Source organism: Anser anser (genome assembly GCF_964211835.1).
Source record: "Anser anser genome assembly, chromosome: 3".
In the NCBI taxonomy this organism is placed as follows: Eukaryota; Metazoa; Chordata; class Aves; order Anseriformes; family Anatidae; genus Anser; species Anser anser.
This window is the reverse complement of record NC_139722.1, coordinates 59,496,447-59,513,689: the sequence shown is the minus strand read 5'-3', so window position 1 is coordinate 59,513,689 and position 17,243 is coordinate 59,496,447. Positions and strand designations below refer to the sequence as shown.

The window sequence follows — 17,243 nt, the reverse complement described above, 5'->3', positions numbered from 1 at the left end:
GCAAGAAAATACCTTCAGACTATATAAAGAGGGCTTTGTCCCCAGAATTTCTCCAAAGCATTTACAACTAGGCCAGTAGTAGAGAAACAATCACAGTAAAAACTCTATTGAAGATTAAAAACCTTAGTCAAGCTATTAAAAACATCATGAGATTTTTCTATTACTTCCAAAAGTCTAACAATGAGACAGTTTTGGAATTATATATTATTATTTTTTTTTCTGTTAGTGTTATATTGAGCATCAATCATAAATATTACAAATAATGTTTAAAGTGTAGTCCAAGTTCATATTAAACAAATTTCCATCCTGTAAGAAATATCAGTTATATCTGTTTGGGCATTACTTGGTTAGAAGGCTTCAGAGGTCTTATCTAAACTGTGTGATTTCTATTTGAAACACCAAAATGGCACTTTTGAATATAATAAACCTGGCTATTTCTGCAACAATAAAGAAGTGACCCACATGAGCAATTTGTATGTGATTAATTCATAACAGTCAAGACAGGTGGGAAAGAAGATCCTCTGGAGGAAAAGAAGGGCTTTCTATGTGTTTCACAACAGAATTGCCAAAGACTACAAGAAAAGCAACTGGGACATCAAAAGACAACAGCCACGTATGGAAAAGGAACAATGAAAGCAGGAAAGGAGAACACTGAAATGGGCAAGATCAGTGAAAGAAAAAAGACCTGCAGGCTGAAATTGTAACACTGGAATGTCACAATACAACTGCCACATGTACATCACAGTCTGTTTTTTGCTTGTGCCTACGTTATTTTAGGAAAGGTAGTCTCCACATCCAAAAATATCCCTATAATCTGTGATTTAATCTGTGGTTCCTGCCCCAGGATTTTCAGTATCCTCTGTTCTCTGGCTCAACCAGGCCCAGGAATATTGAGTAATTGAGCTGACATAGGTTTAGTCTTTGATTATTTAACTCCTTCTGATTAGTAGTCATGAGTTTGCATAGGTGTCATGGGGGTGTAAATATTCTAGAAAATATTGCATGCAGAGGGAGAATTTATCCACTTCCACTCTGAGATTACAGGCAGAGTTTGCAGAGAAGATAGTTGGAACATGTAAACATTAGCTATAGAAACCAACGGAACAGTGCAGAAATGCCATACCTTAAAAGCACCATACTTAAAGTCATTTTAAGATTTCTTTTCAGAGACAAAATCCTTTCTGTCATTCCCAACCACCAACTGAGATAGATTATAGTTCTCCTCAATTCAGTCCTCTCCCTAAATGGCTCTGTATTCACTCTTTTTTTCAAATGGTGTCTTGCTCGTAACAAAGAATGTGAGTGAAATACTTTTTTTTTTTTTTTGAGACTTTCAGTTTATATTCCTATTCTAACAGCACTGCCTTTGATGTAATGTCAGAGTGCAAAACACTTTGTGAAGTTGTTCTGGGACCAACAAAAGGACTCAACCTTGTAAACACAGCCAAACATAAAACTATACAGTACAGACAATGTAATGATTTTATTTGGCATTTTCCTAAAAACATAGATTTAAATACTTACAATTTCACAGTGAAGTAAATAACGAGCTAGTTCTTCAGACTAAGCCCATGATTTTTCTATCTCTCTAAAACACTTTATCAACCACCTTCTTTGTATCCAAAATTAAAAATGCAAGCAAAGCAAAAACCTACAGTACTCATTATTTGTGTACTAAAAATCCCAACAACTGCAACACTGATAAATACAGGAAACCGTCTGAGTAATACTAGATAAACAGCAATAGGTACATGAGTCACCTGACTGCAGTCTCCTAAAATGGATATTCATGCACAGGATTCCTATGGCCCATAGACTGCTGAATAGAAATAGTCATTGCGACTGAGTGAGCTTCATTAACCAGAGGAAAGATGTGAATGCCTTATACATTCTTCACTCCATCTTCTGGTATGTGTGTTGTCACACCAAAAAGTTGGATCCTCGTTAATCTCCACAGGTATTGAACGCTTTATTGAATATTTTTTACATTCCAAATGTGACTTACTTAGAATATTTATTTCTTGGCTTAAGATCCTATGTAATGATCCATCTGCTCAGTAATGGCTAATACTCTAATCTCTCCTTTTTGTGAGCTAATCACAGCCCCAGACAGCAGGCACTCTCTCATTAGATGTCAGAGAGGATAAAGGTCTTAGGAATGGCTATAAAATTTGATGATGTAATTAATACCTTTATTATTGGCTTTACACCTTTTAGTGTGAGACTGTGATTTTAAGACACAGACTCATGCCCCAACTCTCCTCTGTTCAGGATGAATAATATGGATCCCTTAGGAGGCGTGCCTTCCTGTTCAGATGCACCTAGGTAATTATACTTATGTCATAGGGCAAGCATGCTTTAAGATGGACTTGCGCCCTACTCCATCTGTTTTCCAGCTCAGGGGACCACATAAACATCTTACAGTTGTTTCCCGGTTCATATACACAGGTGTACTCTGCAAACAAGGATAAACAATGGGGAAGATATATGCCTGGACGTCATCCTGACATATAGGATGCTGGACGGGGGATCTGGAAGCAATACTAGGACACAAACTATGGGCAACCAAAACCTGAGTAAAAGCCCAGACCCCAATCTTTTAAGGCTATCTACCCCTAGAAAACAGTTGCAATCAAATACAAGGATGGTAACTGAAGCTGGAGCTTTTAAGAACTATGCAAAGGTACACTCAAATTCTTGCTGTCATTGTCTCAAATCAAAGATAGTCACAGGCTGGCCTTTCCTGTTCTATATGTTCCTGTTATGAGATTATTTGCTGTGGATTTTCAAAGTGATTTTAGTCCACTGCCACTTCCAATAGCAAAGATCTCATTATCTCCACTGGAACAATACTCTAGCAAAGGACCTCTTAAATGTACCCAGATGCTCTCTCAAAGCTAACTTGTCACCAGATGTTCAGCAGCTGAAGGAGAATGCTCAAATACATTAAGAATTACCAATTTCATAGCAGTCTTCAGACACCTTTGCACTGAAATAACATCTACATCAGCAGCTTTCAAAATACACTGAAAATGTGTTTTGAGTCACTTCATAAAGGTTGAAAAGGGATAGGGGTCCACGTAAAGATTCATCTTTAAAAAGGACAAAAAAACAATGTATTTGATATCTCACATGACGATGTTAAATGGAAGAAAAAAATAGATATTAGTCAAATTACATGGGAAAACTCAGAAGTAAATTATATTTATATTAATTTGTATTTACCATTTAAAATTAAGCCGAATTCTGAGGAATATTTTTAACACTGCTTCGCTGGAAAATTATAGCAAACTCTATGGAAGTGGGAAGTATTCCTTAGTACACTCCCAAGACAGAGAAGAGCAGCCAGCAAGGGGCAATAGCGCATGGAAGAGGGTGTTTCAAGGTTGTAGTGTCTTTAGTACCCAGGGAGAGCAAAAAAGATTTTGGAGGATATGAACCAAATTGCATACCTGGGAGCAATTTTCTCGCTAATGGGAGATGTGCTGGTAACTAGGTCCGGGCAAAATTTTTCAGAAAATAATTTCTACACAAAAATTAGTTTTAAGACAGCCAAAACCAATTGTGAACACAGTTAAATGAGTTTTGCTTGAAAAAGAGAGGAGGTCAAGAGTGTCAATGACTGTTCATTTCAGTCACATTAGATTTCAGTTACGCCAGCGAGGCTCACACGGGTACCAGTAAGAAGAGAATGAGAGGTCTGGAAAGGCAGTGGATGCATTCAGATTTAAAGTGGTAAACTCTCTAAATCTAATTCATTAGTCGACTTTTTGGTGTGTCATATTTTTCAAGGAGCTTTTTAAGCTTGCAACACTTGATGTAGGAATAAATTTTATTTTCTAAACATTTACCAGTGATACATTTAAAGAAAAAACATCAGGTTGTAATTGAAAACCAGCTATTGTTTTCCTTTGTCATGAAATGAAGCAACAACAGGTCTTCAGGTTTCAAGCATATAAAATCAGTTTAGCTGAAAAACAAAGTTGCCTTAAACTGAAATATTCTCACAAAAATCTGCTTAGACTAGAAGGTATTTTTATTGAAAAAATAATTCTTCCCAAATGATAATGTTTCGTACTTTATTTGTTGCATATATTTTTAGAATGTGTTATGTATCACTAGATAACATTTGCAAAATGTTCCAGTTGCCGAGGTAACTATGTTATTTTAATGATCAGCAAAGAGGATCATTATGTAAAACATTATGTTAATTTCTAACACAGAAAATTGATGTCTTGCTGTTACCTTGAAACTGCATTTTTTTTTTTTCTACAAAGTGCCTTTTTCTATGAAGACTGTTACAGTTAAGTGTAAGAGTATCCTTTTCACACAGATTCTGGTTGATTTTGGAAGTAAATAAGGCAGAAAATGATATCTGACAAAAAACAAATAACCATATAGTTCAGAAATAGTATAGGAAAAAATGTTCCACATATTCTTAACTAAAACACATAGATACTTGGTGAGAATTTTAGGAAGGCATATACCTTCCTATAATTTCACTTTAAAATTTGAAATACATAATTGCTTGCTTAAGGAAAGCAAATTATAAAACTCATGTTATTATAAAACTCAAGTATTGCCTATGATCAAGTATGCATAAGTATTGTCCATGATACAGACCGAATAATGAACAGATTAAGAAACTGACATTTAACTGCTGATATGTTTACTAGATTGTGTATCTCATACGGCAGTACAAATGCCGTGTAATTTTATTGCAATCTTAACTGTTCTTTTTGAAGCTGGAGTGAGACCTATGCTAATGTTATTAGTTTGTGTTGTGTATCTTTTCTCAAGCCTGCTTTCTCCATTGGGGGGAAAAAAGAAAAGTGTATTTCAAAATTATCAAAACTAAATCTCACACAAATCCTAGGGCTTATAATGTTGCTAAAGGACACAAGCCCCACAAATGCAGATAATTTCAAGCTACCAAATGCAAGTTTTGTCACCAGAAACTTCTTTTGCCTCTTCTCTGGGGTTTTGCCTATAGATTGTGTTAAATTATGAACGCTTAATTCTCTAGATGGAACTGGATTCTTTTATGTATTAGAACATGATATGCTCAAGACATCTGATAGCTCCTATATTCTCCTGACACTTAATCTTAATCACATGATCCATTTTAGAGTCAGTGAACTCTTCTGACAATACTCAAAGTGCATTTTGATGGAGAATATATTTATACAGACTGTACCTCTTCACTCCATGAAGCTTATTTGAATCCCTTCTCAAGGATTTCCTCTGCAGGCAAAGCTGTGACTTCAAAAGACATCAGCTCTTTCTCAAATTCTTTACCCTTAATTATGCTTGTTACACTTGTCTTCTATTTCGAGTCACTACCCCTGACCCTACCAATATGCCGAGGTTTGCTGATTTGTGCACACCACAGAGAGGTCTGCAAGCCAAAAATGTAAGAATGTGAAAACAAAGAATTATATTACATCAGTTAAATACTGTAAAAAGAACATATGATTATACAGCTCAGAGAAAGCCACCTATTAACTAATAGGATTAGGTATTAATTTCCCCTTTCTGGCAGCTTATGCCTCAGCTGTCCACTGTGTGTGACCAAACATCTTATTCTAAAAAGGTCTGCTTTCATCCTTAGCATGGGGAAAATAGAGGGCTAAATTTCTGATTCCCAGCATTATTTACAACTTTCTGATGGGCAGCATTCTGCCAGAAGATAATGATTACACAAAATCTAAAAGTTTCAAGGAAAGGTTTTTTTTAATTGAGATTTGTTGGCAGAAACTTGTCGAAACATGTATGTTATCCTGTTGACTACTGAATTATAACAGAACATAATGTAAAAAAAAAAAAAACCCTCAAGCAATGGAGTAAAACAAACAAACAAAAAAAAAAACAACGACACAAAACCCCTAAGGTGTAAAATTTATTTACTTTATTTTAAACATTTGATATCTAAAATCCACTTAGAAATTGCAAAGCAGACTTTTCAGAATCTTTGTTCCATGGAAACTTTAAATGTTTGCAGGAAAAAGAGAAAAAATATAGAATTTTTAATCTAGTGAAACAATTCATAAGATTTTGGGAAAAAACACTTTGGATTATGCTAACGGATTTTTTATACTACGTCTACTTCAGGTTTTTGAATTTCTTTTTTTTTCACACAGATTTATTATGAGAATAACTACAAGAGTAGACTTAGCAGCTAAAGATTAATTTAGGAATGCTGGTGAGAAATAACAAATGCTAAGAACAAATATGCGGATGAAAAGGGGGGTCATTAAGAACAAAAGGAAGCCAGCCATGTTACATCTACTAGAGATGAAACTACCTCTCCCCCACAGATGGAGCAGAGGTGTAAATGCTGTAGAGCAGCATGAAGGGTATGAGGACAAGTTAGCAAGTGAAGTGCATGTATTTTTGAGCTGTAATTGACATGAGCTGAGGAATACAGGAAGTACAGAAAAAAATGTATGCTGAGGAAAATAGTCACTAATGAAAACAACAAGCCCGAGGATCTGGCATATAAAGCTTTATGTAGAAGGGGCTATAAATATTCTAAATAGTAGTATTTATACAGTGGTGCAACAAAAAGGATCTATTTTTAACTATCTCCTTCAACTCTTCTATCTTTACAGAATCTCCGTATTCTGATTCATCAACAAAAACTACACACGCTTTTCTCTTGAGTCTGATATTGTCAAGAATGTGCAGATGGAAAGGATTAGAGACTACAGCAAACCAGAAACGGAGTTAAAATTCTTACTGGCTATGGGGATTTCCAGTCAGTTCTTCCTAGAAAAACTGAAATACTATTTATAGTACTCAACTTATTGCAGAAGGGTACAGTGACCGAACTGTTACTTATAGGAAAAATCTTCTAATTTTTCATCAAACGTATGAGTTTTATCTTTGTGGCACTACTTATTTCTAAGCTATCCATGGTCCCAAAATGCATACTGGTGAACTAGGAACATTTTACGTACTGTGACTTCCCTTCATTTCTACAGTTCCAGTGATTTGAATATTATCAACACAATGAAGTGCTTCATTAGGATAAGTCATTATTATAAATCAAGCATTCTGAGACAGAAAATATGAAGTGTATCTTTGTTTGCAACCTTCCCTTTTACAAGTTGCTGTGTGCATTATGACCATCTTTGAATTACATTCACATACTTATTTTTTGAGATTTTTGCCTGGTTCAATGCCCAGGATGGATGCATGAGAAAGGCAGGATTAGGCTGAAGGGATATTCTCAATTTGGAGTGCAGCAGAAAGGATGCAATTAATATAACTTGAAAACCTGGAGTTACCACTGTGATTGTCTGCTCTGTGGCCACCTGATCTCCAGAACAGAGACCACAGAATTCCCTCAGTAATCCCAATCAAATAGTTATAGAGATTCTATGTGTGTTTTATATGGAGATTTATATAGAGATTATTTATATGTGATATTTCCAGTACTTTCAGGGGCCTACAGGAAAGCTGGGGAGGGACTCTTTGTCAGAGAATATGGTGTTAGGAGAAGGGGTAATGGCTTTAAACTAAAAGAGGGGAGATTTGATGTAAGGAGGAAATCCTCCACTCAGAGGGTAGTGAGGCACTGGCACAGGCTGCCCAGAGGAGCTGTGGATGCCCCATCCCTGGAGGTGCTCAAGGCCAGGTCGGACGGAGATCTGAGCAACCCGCTCTGGAGGGAGCTGTCCCTGCCCATGGCGGGGGGGTGGAACAGGGCGATCCTCACGGCCCCGTGCCAGGCCGCGGGGCGGGAGATGGCGGCGGCGGCTCCGCCTCCGGGCCGGGCCGGCCTCCCGGAGCGGGGCCGGGCCGAGGGCAGCGGGCAGGCGGGCGGCAGCCCCGGGGAGCGTCCCCGGGCGGTGGCGGCGGCGGGGAAGGCGTCCCGGCGGCGGGATGGTGACGGTGGTGACGAAGCTGGTGCAGTACCTGCACCTGAGGTACGGGCCGGAGGGCGGACGGGACGGGACGGGCCGGGCCGGGACACACTTGCGAGCCTGCGCCTGCCGGGTGGCGGGCGGGAGCCGGAGTTTTCCTCGCCCGCGCAGGTGCCCGAGGGCTTCGCAAGAGGTCCGAAGGCGAAAAGTGTCGCAGGAGGGAGCTCGGGCTGAGATAGAAGCGCTGTTGGTGCGGGAAGGGATGTCCCCGCCAGGCGCTTGTCACTTGGGCAAATGCAGAAGGCATTTCTTCGGGCAGGAGACACCTGTGCCGGCTCCTTCCCCTGCCTCCCTTCTCCCCGCTGGGCAGCGGTTGCTTGTTTAGCAGCGTGGCGCTGCTGCTTTTGAACCAGAGCTTCATGGTTTTGGTTGCTATATATCCATCAGATAATAACCAAAAAAAAAAAGACAATCTGAATTAGGAAGCAGCAATTAACGCAGACAGAAGGGGAGATGCAGCGAAACAGTACAATTAATTTCTTAAAACAGCAGCAGCCCCATCGCTGTTGGGTGTTTTGTAGGTCTCATGAGAAAGGATGCAAAAGTTTACCAAAGTTTTCCAAACTTAACAGGTTTACCAAACTTACAGGAAACTCTTCTCATGCTGAATGAGCATCAGCTGCGAATGCCTGAAAATTTGCATGTTTGGAAATGTAACAAGTGGGTGGCTGAAGGCACGATTTGGTTGTTTTAGTACTGACCGAATAAAGTGAATAGAATTAGGGTTAGGTGTTTAAAAGTCCTGCCTGTTTGCTTTCATGGGAGAGGCAGAGCTGTTGGAGATGTTGCTGCAAAGGGGTCTCAATAAATGCACCATGCTCAGAAACTGAATGTTATAGTGATGAATAAATGTGAGGTAGGACAAGTTTTCATTTGTCACAGCTAAAAAGCGGACAAATATTTCATTGAGTATCGCTGGAGTAGCAAATAGTGGCAGTAGCTGGAAGGACATGAACGAGGAAAAGGTGTTCCCTGGTACCAATACTCATCAGCGTGAGAGATCATAATTTTGCTCTGGGCAGAGAGGGGAAGGGTACTCTGTCATCTGCAGGCTTACAGCGCGGCTTGCTTCTAGCACAACTGCATAATACGTTTGTCCATCACCACACCAGATCATGACGGGTAGATCCTTGCCATTCAGGCACAAACAGCAACTATTTGGCATTATAGTGGGCTTTTCTGTACTTCCATTGGCAAGTGGCCAGCAGGATAACTACGAACACACAAAAAAAAGCGGAATAGGAGAGTGCATAAATATGAGATTGTATGGTATATTCATTAAATAGTATTGTCTATGAGCTCTGATTAAACCATCTTAGTAGGCTTCTAGTTAGCCATGAAATAATATTTTTTTCATTTACATGAGAATGGAAATAGTAAAAAAAAAAAAAACAAAAAAACCAGCAAGAAAATAGAAAAATTAGCTATTCTACGGAGTGAAGAATTGATAGGCAGCTGGAGCGCTGGGAAAAATGCTTATCGTCAGCATTGTCTCCCCATGAGTGCAGCATACAGTTAAATGATAAGGTGCTTGGGTCAGCTGTCATCTTTTTATTCTGTGTAAATACTTAACCAACAAGGCCTGGTTCATGAATTGGATTTTAAGGTTCTACCACAGTTAAGTGAATAACTGTTGTGCTAATAATGTCATAAGAAAAAGCTATTTGAATGTGAAGGACTGTACTTACTAAGTTGAGAAAAATACAGCTTGTGACAAGATTAAACTATGCCAATAAAATAGTACATCGAGCAGCCCAAACAATTGTTATAATCAGATCCTCTAGGAATAGTAATTATGCCCTTAATTCAATACTTACTGAAAAACGGATAATTAATTCAAATCACTACAGGACTTGCACAGTTAGCAGAAATATGGGAACCGTATGAATCTTTTTTAACTTTTAATTTGACATCATTGCCAAAAAAAAGGATCCCAAAGCTACAGGAAAAATATTGCACCCTTGGGTACTGTACAGCAATTCTGAAAAATGCCCTTTCTGAAAATCAGAAGTAAATACTCTGAAATACAGTAGTCATACTTGCTAGGAGAAATCATTTAGCAGTACTTGGTCTCTTACCTTGACTAATTAGCACTTACAGAGGATGACTGTACCCATTTAAGTCAACAGCAACGTTCCCATTCAGCTCAACCATAAACTTCTAATTGGCGTCAGTCAGACAAAAGCAGGGTCACTGAATGGGAACGGATCAGCCAAGAAAATCATTGTAAAAACTACTAACTTATGATCAAGGGTGAGATGTTTTCATATAAATATGCTTTACGTAATTATCTCCACATAAATAAAGATCACGCACCATGTGAAAGCAGAGCACTGTACAAAAATGAGATGAGCAGTGATTCCTGAGAACAACAAACAAAGGAGACAGCGGCAGATAGAACAGCTCCAGAGCACAACACCAAGCAACACAAGCCGAAGACAAAGACATAGACCCATGAATGTAAGACATTCATCAGGGGAGTGAACATTCAATGCTACCAATAATATTTCCACAGTAAAATGCATTGCAGAAATTTGAATTGAAACATTTATGTTAGGTACAGTTTCTATTTTAGAAAAAATGAAATAATTAAGCTACATGGTTAGAAAAGCACAGCCCCAGACTTGAAGTGATTTTTTGGAAATGCAATATTTGTTATGAATTACCTGCTTTTATAACCCACCTCAGAAAGTGGCCACATGAAATGCAGCAAGATTGTTAATTGAAACAGCAACAAATAAACCATTATTTTTCTCAGAGTGGTCATGAGACCCCTGATATGTGCAATTTTTATATTTTTAAAAAGTTGGTCAGCTTTCAGTTGGTCATAATACTTCTGGTAGTGCTGTCAGTCCCATTTTCTTCCAGCCCTCTGATTCCAGCATCTTTATGCTCACCAAGAGAGGTCTCACCTACTATCTTCAGCAGTGTCAGCAGTGAAAAAAAAATCCATGATTTGGGGTCTGCATGGTTCAAGATGTGGCTAATGGACTGAACACTGCCTGAGGAATGTTTCTGGCAGGCCTGGGAAATTTTTCTCAAAGGGCTCTGGGACTCTGGATGGGGCACTACTGCTGCTCCAGCACCTTGTTGAGTGGCTGTGAGGGGTTAGCTTGAGGAAGGAGCAGAGAGGCTGAGGAAGCAGCATGACTCTTCCACCTGCTTAGAGGTTGAAGCTGTTGTTGCTACAAAAACACATAGTCTGGACCTCTTGGTTTGGCGTTCCTGTTGACTATTCTTGGACGAAATGTTTCCCTATGGAACTTCTTTTTCAGAAGTTTCATGCCCCTCTTAGGGCACCCCAGGAAACTGTTGGGATTCCTGAGTCCAGCTGGGTGTCCTTGCCTCCGCTCTTCTGAGGACTTGGTACCAGCTTGGCCATCCCTGATGGACAATGAAGACTACATAGGGTGCTGGGTGCCTCATGTGAGGTTATGCAGTATAGGTATCGTTGTGTGGCTCCTTACGCCCTTGTGCTAGCATGCAAATGGTCTGCATGGACCCCTGCCTGGCCTTTGGTTTCTACAAAGAAATAAATCAAAGGTATGATACTTGTACATAATTTTGTTCCTTCTGTGAAGTTATAAATGAACACAACCTATCAGGATACATATGCCTGAAGTGACGTTATTGATTTCTGAAGTTCTTGAGTTTATTTTCCTTTACAAACATGAAGTATCTTTAATATAAATTTTTGTTTGTTTGTTTGCTTTTTATCTGATGTACTTACTCTCTGTTGCTTCTTCCACCCTAGTGTAGGAACATAGCACAAGAGGATGCAAAGTTGGGAAGAACTTCCTAGAGCTGCCTAAGCCCTACCTTGTGGTTTATTTAAAAAAAAAAAAAGAGGAGGCTACAACCTCTAGTTGATTTGATTTGATAAGCATACTGAGCTTTTTTAAAGATTAAGAAGATTAAGTTCTTTGCCCTTCTGGATGGCTGTTCTGAAACTTTGGTCTTCTAGATATTTAGGAATGGATTTCTAACTTTCAAGCTACAGTTATCAATAGAAGGTTTCTGTGTGTTTCTTTAGTATTGACATTATCCATTAACTTAGATCTCATACAAGGTCTCTGTATTTATGAGCACTCACAGGCAGCAATAACAGCTATATTATCCTTGCTTCTTAGTTGCTCATACTGAGTAGATTCTTTACTTTCCCATGTGATTGTTCCATGTTTGAATACGTCTTTCTTGATTAAGAGTGATCAGAGGTGACACTATAATTTTAAGCAATGCCTCATCAGTGTTTGATGATATTAACACTTTGCTATCTAGCCTGACACATAGTAGGACTACATATGCCTTTTGTATTGTTGTATGGTGCTGTGTCTCATGGCTGTCTTATGAACAATTAATATCTCTCATTTCAAACTGAGGAGTCCCCTGGTTTATAGCATAAAATCTAGTTATTTAGTCTGTTAAATACATGCATTTGTGTCTCATTTTTATTTTTTCCAGTCCTTTTATTCATCCATTTTTCCTGTACAATAGCCTGGACTTTCTCAAAATTGATATTCCCAATTTCATGCTATCAGCAAATTTCACATTTTTCTTTTTGTGCCAAAGTTATTAACAAAAATGTTAAATAACAAGATGATTAGTAAGAAGGAACATTGAGAAATTTTAATAGGAAGCCTTCTCTTTCCCTAACCTGTCAATTCATTTTTCCATATAATGTAATGCTATCTCTTTTCAGCTAATTCTTTCCCCAGTTTATAAACTTGCATCGCTCCCAATCTCTTATTTATGTAATTGTGTATGTAATTGTGCTCCTTGTGTGGTTCAATAACAAATGCGATACTGAAGTCCATAAAGGTTACATTGGTTGCATCCCAACTTTTTAATAAAACTGTTTTACTACCAAACTCTCTATTTACCTTGGTAAAGCTATGCTGTGTTTATCACGCTTTTCCATTTCCCTCTTCATCTCAGAATATAATTTCATTCAAAGTTCTTTAAGAGACTTGCAGTCTATTGAGCTCTGAGTAATAACTCTAAAGTTGCCAAGACCACAGTTTCTCTCTACCCGAGAGTGTCAGCATAATATATATAATTCAGAAAATAAAATCATAGAATCATCCCGTTTGGAAAAGACCTCCAAGTCTTACAGAATCACACAGAATCATCTAGGTTGGAAGAGACCTCCAAGATCACCTAGTCCAACCTCTGACCTAACACTAACAAATCCTCCACTAAATCATATCACTAAGCTCTACATCTAAACGTCTTTTAAAGACCTCCAGGGATGGCGACTCAACCACTTCCCTGGACAGCCCATTCCAATGCCTAACAACCCTTTCAGTAAGTTCTTCCTAATATCCAACCTAAACCTCCCCAGGTGCAAATTTAGCCCATTCCCCCTCGTCCTGTCACCAGGCACGTGGGAGAATAGACCAGTCCCCACCTCGCTACAGCCTCCTTTAAGGTACCTTTAGAGAGCGATAAGGTTGCCCCTGAGCCTCCTCTTTTCCAGGCTGAACAATCCCAGCTCCCTCAGCCGCTCCTCATAAGACTTGTTCTCCAGACCCCTCACCAGCTTCGTTGCCCTTGCCTTGCCTAGTCATCTAGTCCAACCTTTAACGTAGTACTAAAGTCCACCACTAAATCATGCTACTAAGTTCTAAATCTACACGTTTCTTGAAGCCCTCCAGGACTGGTGACTCAACTGCTTCCCTGGGCAGCCTACTCCAATGCCACATGACTCTTTCAGTATAAAAATTTCTCCTAATATCTAACCTAAACCTCCCTTGGCGCAACTTGAGGCCAGATCCCCTCGTCTTAATGTGATATCACTTGAGCTGATATATATTTTTTAATGACTTGCTACTGAATTCCCCATTTCATAGGTGAACTGTTTCATTATTAATGGTGAGAGATTATCTATTCTGTCTGAATTCATTTTACCAAATGTTGTGGTTTATCCCGGCTGGCAGCTAAGCACCACACAGCCGTTCGCTCACCCTTCCCCCTCCCTCTCTGGGATGGGGGAGAGAAACGGGAAAGTGAAGCCTGTGGGTTGAGATAAAGACAGTTTATTAAGACAGGAAAATAATAATAATAATAATAATAATAATGATAATAGTATTACTACTAATAATGTGTACGAAACAAGTGATGCACAGTGCAATTGCTCACCACCCATTGACCGATGCCCAGCCTATCCCCGAGCAGCCGGCCCCCCACCCCGGCCAGCCACCCCTATATATTGTTTAGCATGACGTCAGATGGTATGGAATACCCCTTTGGCCAGTTTGGGTCAGCTGTCCTGGGTCTGTCCCCTCCCAGCTCCTGCTGCACCCCCAGCCTGCTTGCTGGCAGGACAGAGCGAGAAGCCGAAAAGTCCTTGGCCTGGTGTAAACACTGCTCTGCAACAATTAAAACATCAGCATGTTATCAGCGCTCTTCTCATCCTAATCCAAAACATAGCACCCTACCAGCTACTAGGAGGAAAATTAACTCTATCCTAACTGAAACCAGGACTTAAAGCTTTGCTTCTGTCTTGAATGTGATTTCGTGTTATACCCACATTTTCATCAGTTGTCTGGCTTTTGCTGTCATTCCCTTTATGGAAATCTGAGTCAGAAAGTTTACTTTCTTTTGGGGTGGACACGCCAACACTATTTTTTATTGCAATTCCATTCTTACTGTGTAACAACTTCACTGCAATGTCAGTTCTCTTTTTCTCTATACTGTCATAGAGCAGTATACATTTGTTTTAATTTAAACTGCTAAGTTTCAGGACCTGTCAGCTGTCAAGACTCAACTTTTGGCAGTTCTCATTTTATTCCTGTGCTTTTTGACCTCCAGGACACAGCTTTCTTGTTCTCTTTCCCCTTTTCTTGTAGGTTTTTTGCTCATACCAAGTATAGTGTTTAGATAAATCCATGTATTTTTTCAATTGAAGATGCTGCACACTTGTCAGTGGAACTGCCACCTCTTTTTCCTTAGAGGATACCGAACATATGAGAAGCCCATGGTGAGGCTGTAAAACAGAGAACTCAAGGCCTTAACATCATCAATATGTAAGCCTGAAACCTTGTTTTTGTTTAAAAGTGACATAGGATGAAAAAACGCGTTCACTCAGCAAAATTCTGTGTTAGAAAAGACACAGTATTCAAGTAGTTAATTCAGCTCGTATTGACTAAAAATGATTACTGAAATCTATCAGCTCTACAAAGATGTCAGCCTCTTTCATCAGCACATTTGGCTCTAAAAGATGGTATGTGATTATAGCTGCTTTGAAGTAGCTTAAACCACTTTCTAACCAATTTATGTCAGATGACAAAAAATTTTGAAACTAAATTCAGTGCCCATTCAGCTGTTTGCACTCAATTAAACATGGGTGATATGGTGGTGACTCTCATCTGTTTGTAGGACCGCTCTTTGACTAAAGAAGGCTATCACCAATTTGTTGTTAGCATTTCGTTTCTGCCCATTCATCTCCCTGCGATACCTCCCAAAACTATACAAAGGTGGGAGGATTCACAGAGCTCGGGAAACACTCACCACTGCAGTTTTTCAGCAGGCTTGCCAGGTGCAGTAGAGAGGGAGAGGGACGCTGTTGCTGTCTGGAGGTGGAGGCTCTGCCCTTTAGCAGGACCCTGCCAGCAAGGGGAACATCTGCGATAGCTGAGCAATCATTTCCCTCATTCTGTTAGGAAATAAAACAATAATAACTCTGCTAGATGCACGTACACCATTATTCCCTTGCTCTTCCTGCTCAAATACTTATTTCCTCCTGTCTTCACTGACTTAACCTCTCAGCCGCAGCCGCTCATCAACAAAACTGACTGCAACGAGTAATTGAACAGCCAAATAATCCCATTTCTTATTTGCTGCAACAGTGGTCAGTAGAATAATTGGATACTTGATTCCTGTCATGTATTAAATACAAGTTTTTATCAGCTTTATTCCTCTTTTATACTTTCAAAACCACCTTCCTAATCTCCAGCCAAAAAATGAAGCCAATGTAGCCGTTGGAATCCGTCAGCTTGAAGGGAATGGTTGCATCACTTGACCATTTTTTTCTCTCTGTAGCAGGAAGATCAAAATGAGATCAGAGATTTAAATGAGAGACTAGAAGTACAGTGAAAATTTTTAGAAAATCCACCAAAGAAATAATGTAGGCAAGTACATTTTACCTACTGAAAGTCAGCAAACCATAACAGCTCTTATCTATGTTTCCCACTGAGCTGTGGGAACTTGAATAATTATCAGATGGAGTAATTAGAGACTGAGTCATTTTCTGGAATTACTGATACACAAGTCAAGCAGTGTTATGGCAAGAAGTTGGTGACTTTGTAAAAACAAACAAACAAACAAAAAACAGTACGTACTAACAGCTGTAAAAAATACTCTTCCCACTGAGAGTAGCAGCTACAAGCAATGAGGGAACAGAAATGCATGCTAATTAAAAATGCCCACCCAGGGCATTTATGCCTAAACATAAAATACAAGTAAAAACAAGTGGCAAAAATGACATTTGGAGGCAAACTCAACTCAAAGATGTCCAGCAAAAAGGAAGTAGTCATAGGCATTCAATAAATGTAGCAGGTTTAAGAACTGAGGCCCTCATGCTTCATGTCCTCACAAAAATGAGCTTAAAATCCAGGCAAATGTTATTCACAGAATTAAAAATTCTCTTTGTTTCTTACTTACAGCCAGTCTAAACAGGAGAAAGATATCTATTTATCTGATGGCCGGGGTGATGGATCACTTGAAAGTGAATTGCTTCAGCTGAGAATCAGGACCCTTGCTGGAAGTTTACGTTTATTCAAGTGATCACAAGAAGAGGTGACACCCAGCCATTGTGTCATAATACTTCCATTTGGACACAGAAAGGAACAAAGAGTGTATACTGCACCAGTAATGTTCAGTGGAAAGAAGACTAGGCACCTTCTAAACAGGAATTTTAAACCAAATTGCCACTGCAATTTGAAGGAATGTGCATTATGTTGTGCTTCATAGTCCTTACCATTTCCTCTGTGAGGAAGGCAGTCTCTTTAAGCCTGCCACTAACAGAAAGGCCATTGACTCTTGCAAGCAGACATGCGTTATAATCCTAATTGATCAGATGTGCAGACGCATGTGCAGAAAGATGATTACAGTGGTGGTAACATTCTGACAGCTAGGGGAGAAATGTGTTTTAGAACCAGTTTCAGTCTGTCTCAGGTGATTAAATTGAGTCCTTGCCACATAAGTGATCTGTGGGACCTTCTCCCCTATGTCTTACTGGTGTGGGATTAGAGCAAAGGGTGGGTGCTAGAGGAGAACTGGTCTCCCGTGCATTTGCCCTATAGGAAATTCTAATTC

At 39.3% G+C, this 17,243-nt stretch overlaps 1 protein-coding gene across 2 annotated transcripts in view; it reads left to right on the top strand.

Annotated features, from left to right (window-relative positions):
- Positions 1–7,676: 7,676 nt before the first annotated feature.
- ARHGAP18 (Rho GTPase activating protein 18) overlaps positions 7,677–17,243 on the top strand; it is a 91,910-nt gene continuing 82,343 nt past the window's right edge. The window contains exon 1 of one of the 2 annotated variants that reach the window (XM_083831904.1): positions 7,677–7,931. In XM_083831904.1, coding sequence (XP_083688030.1) covers positions 7,888–7,931 — 44 coding nt within the window. In that variant the 5' untranslated portion in view covers positions 7,677–7,887. The remainder of the gene's footprint in view (positions 7,932–17,243) is intronic. The other variant, XM_083831903.1, reaches the window with a different exon arrangement.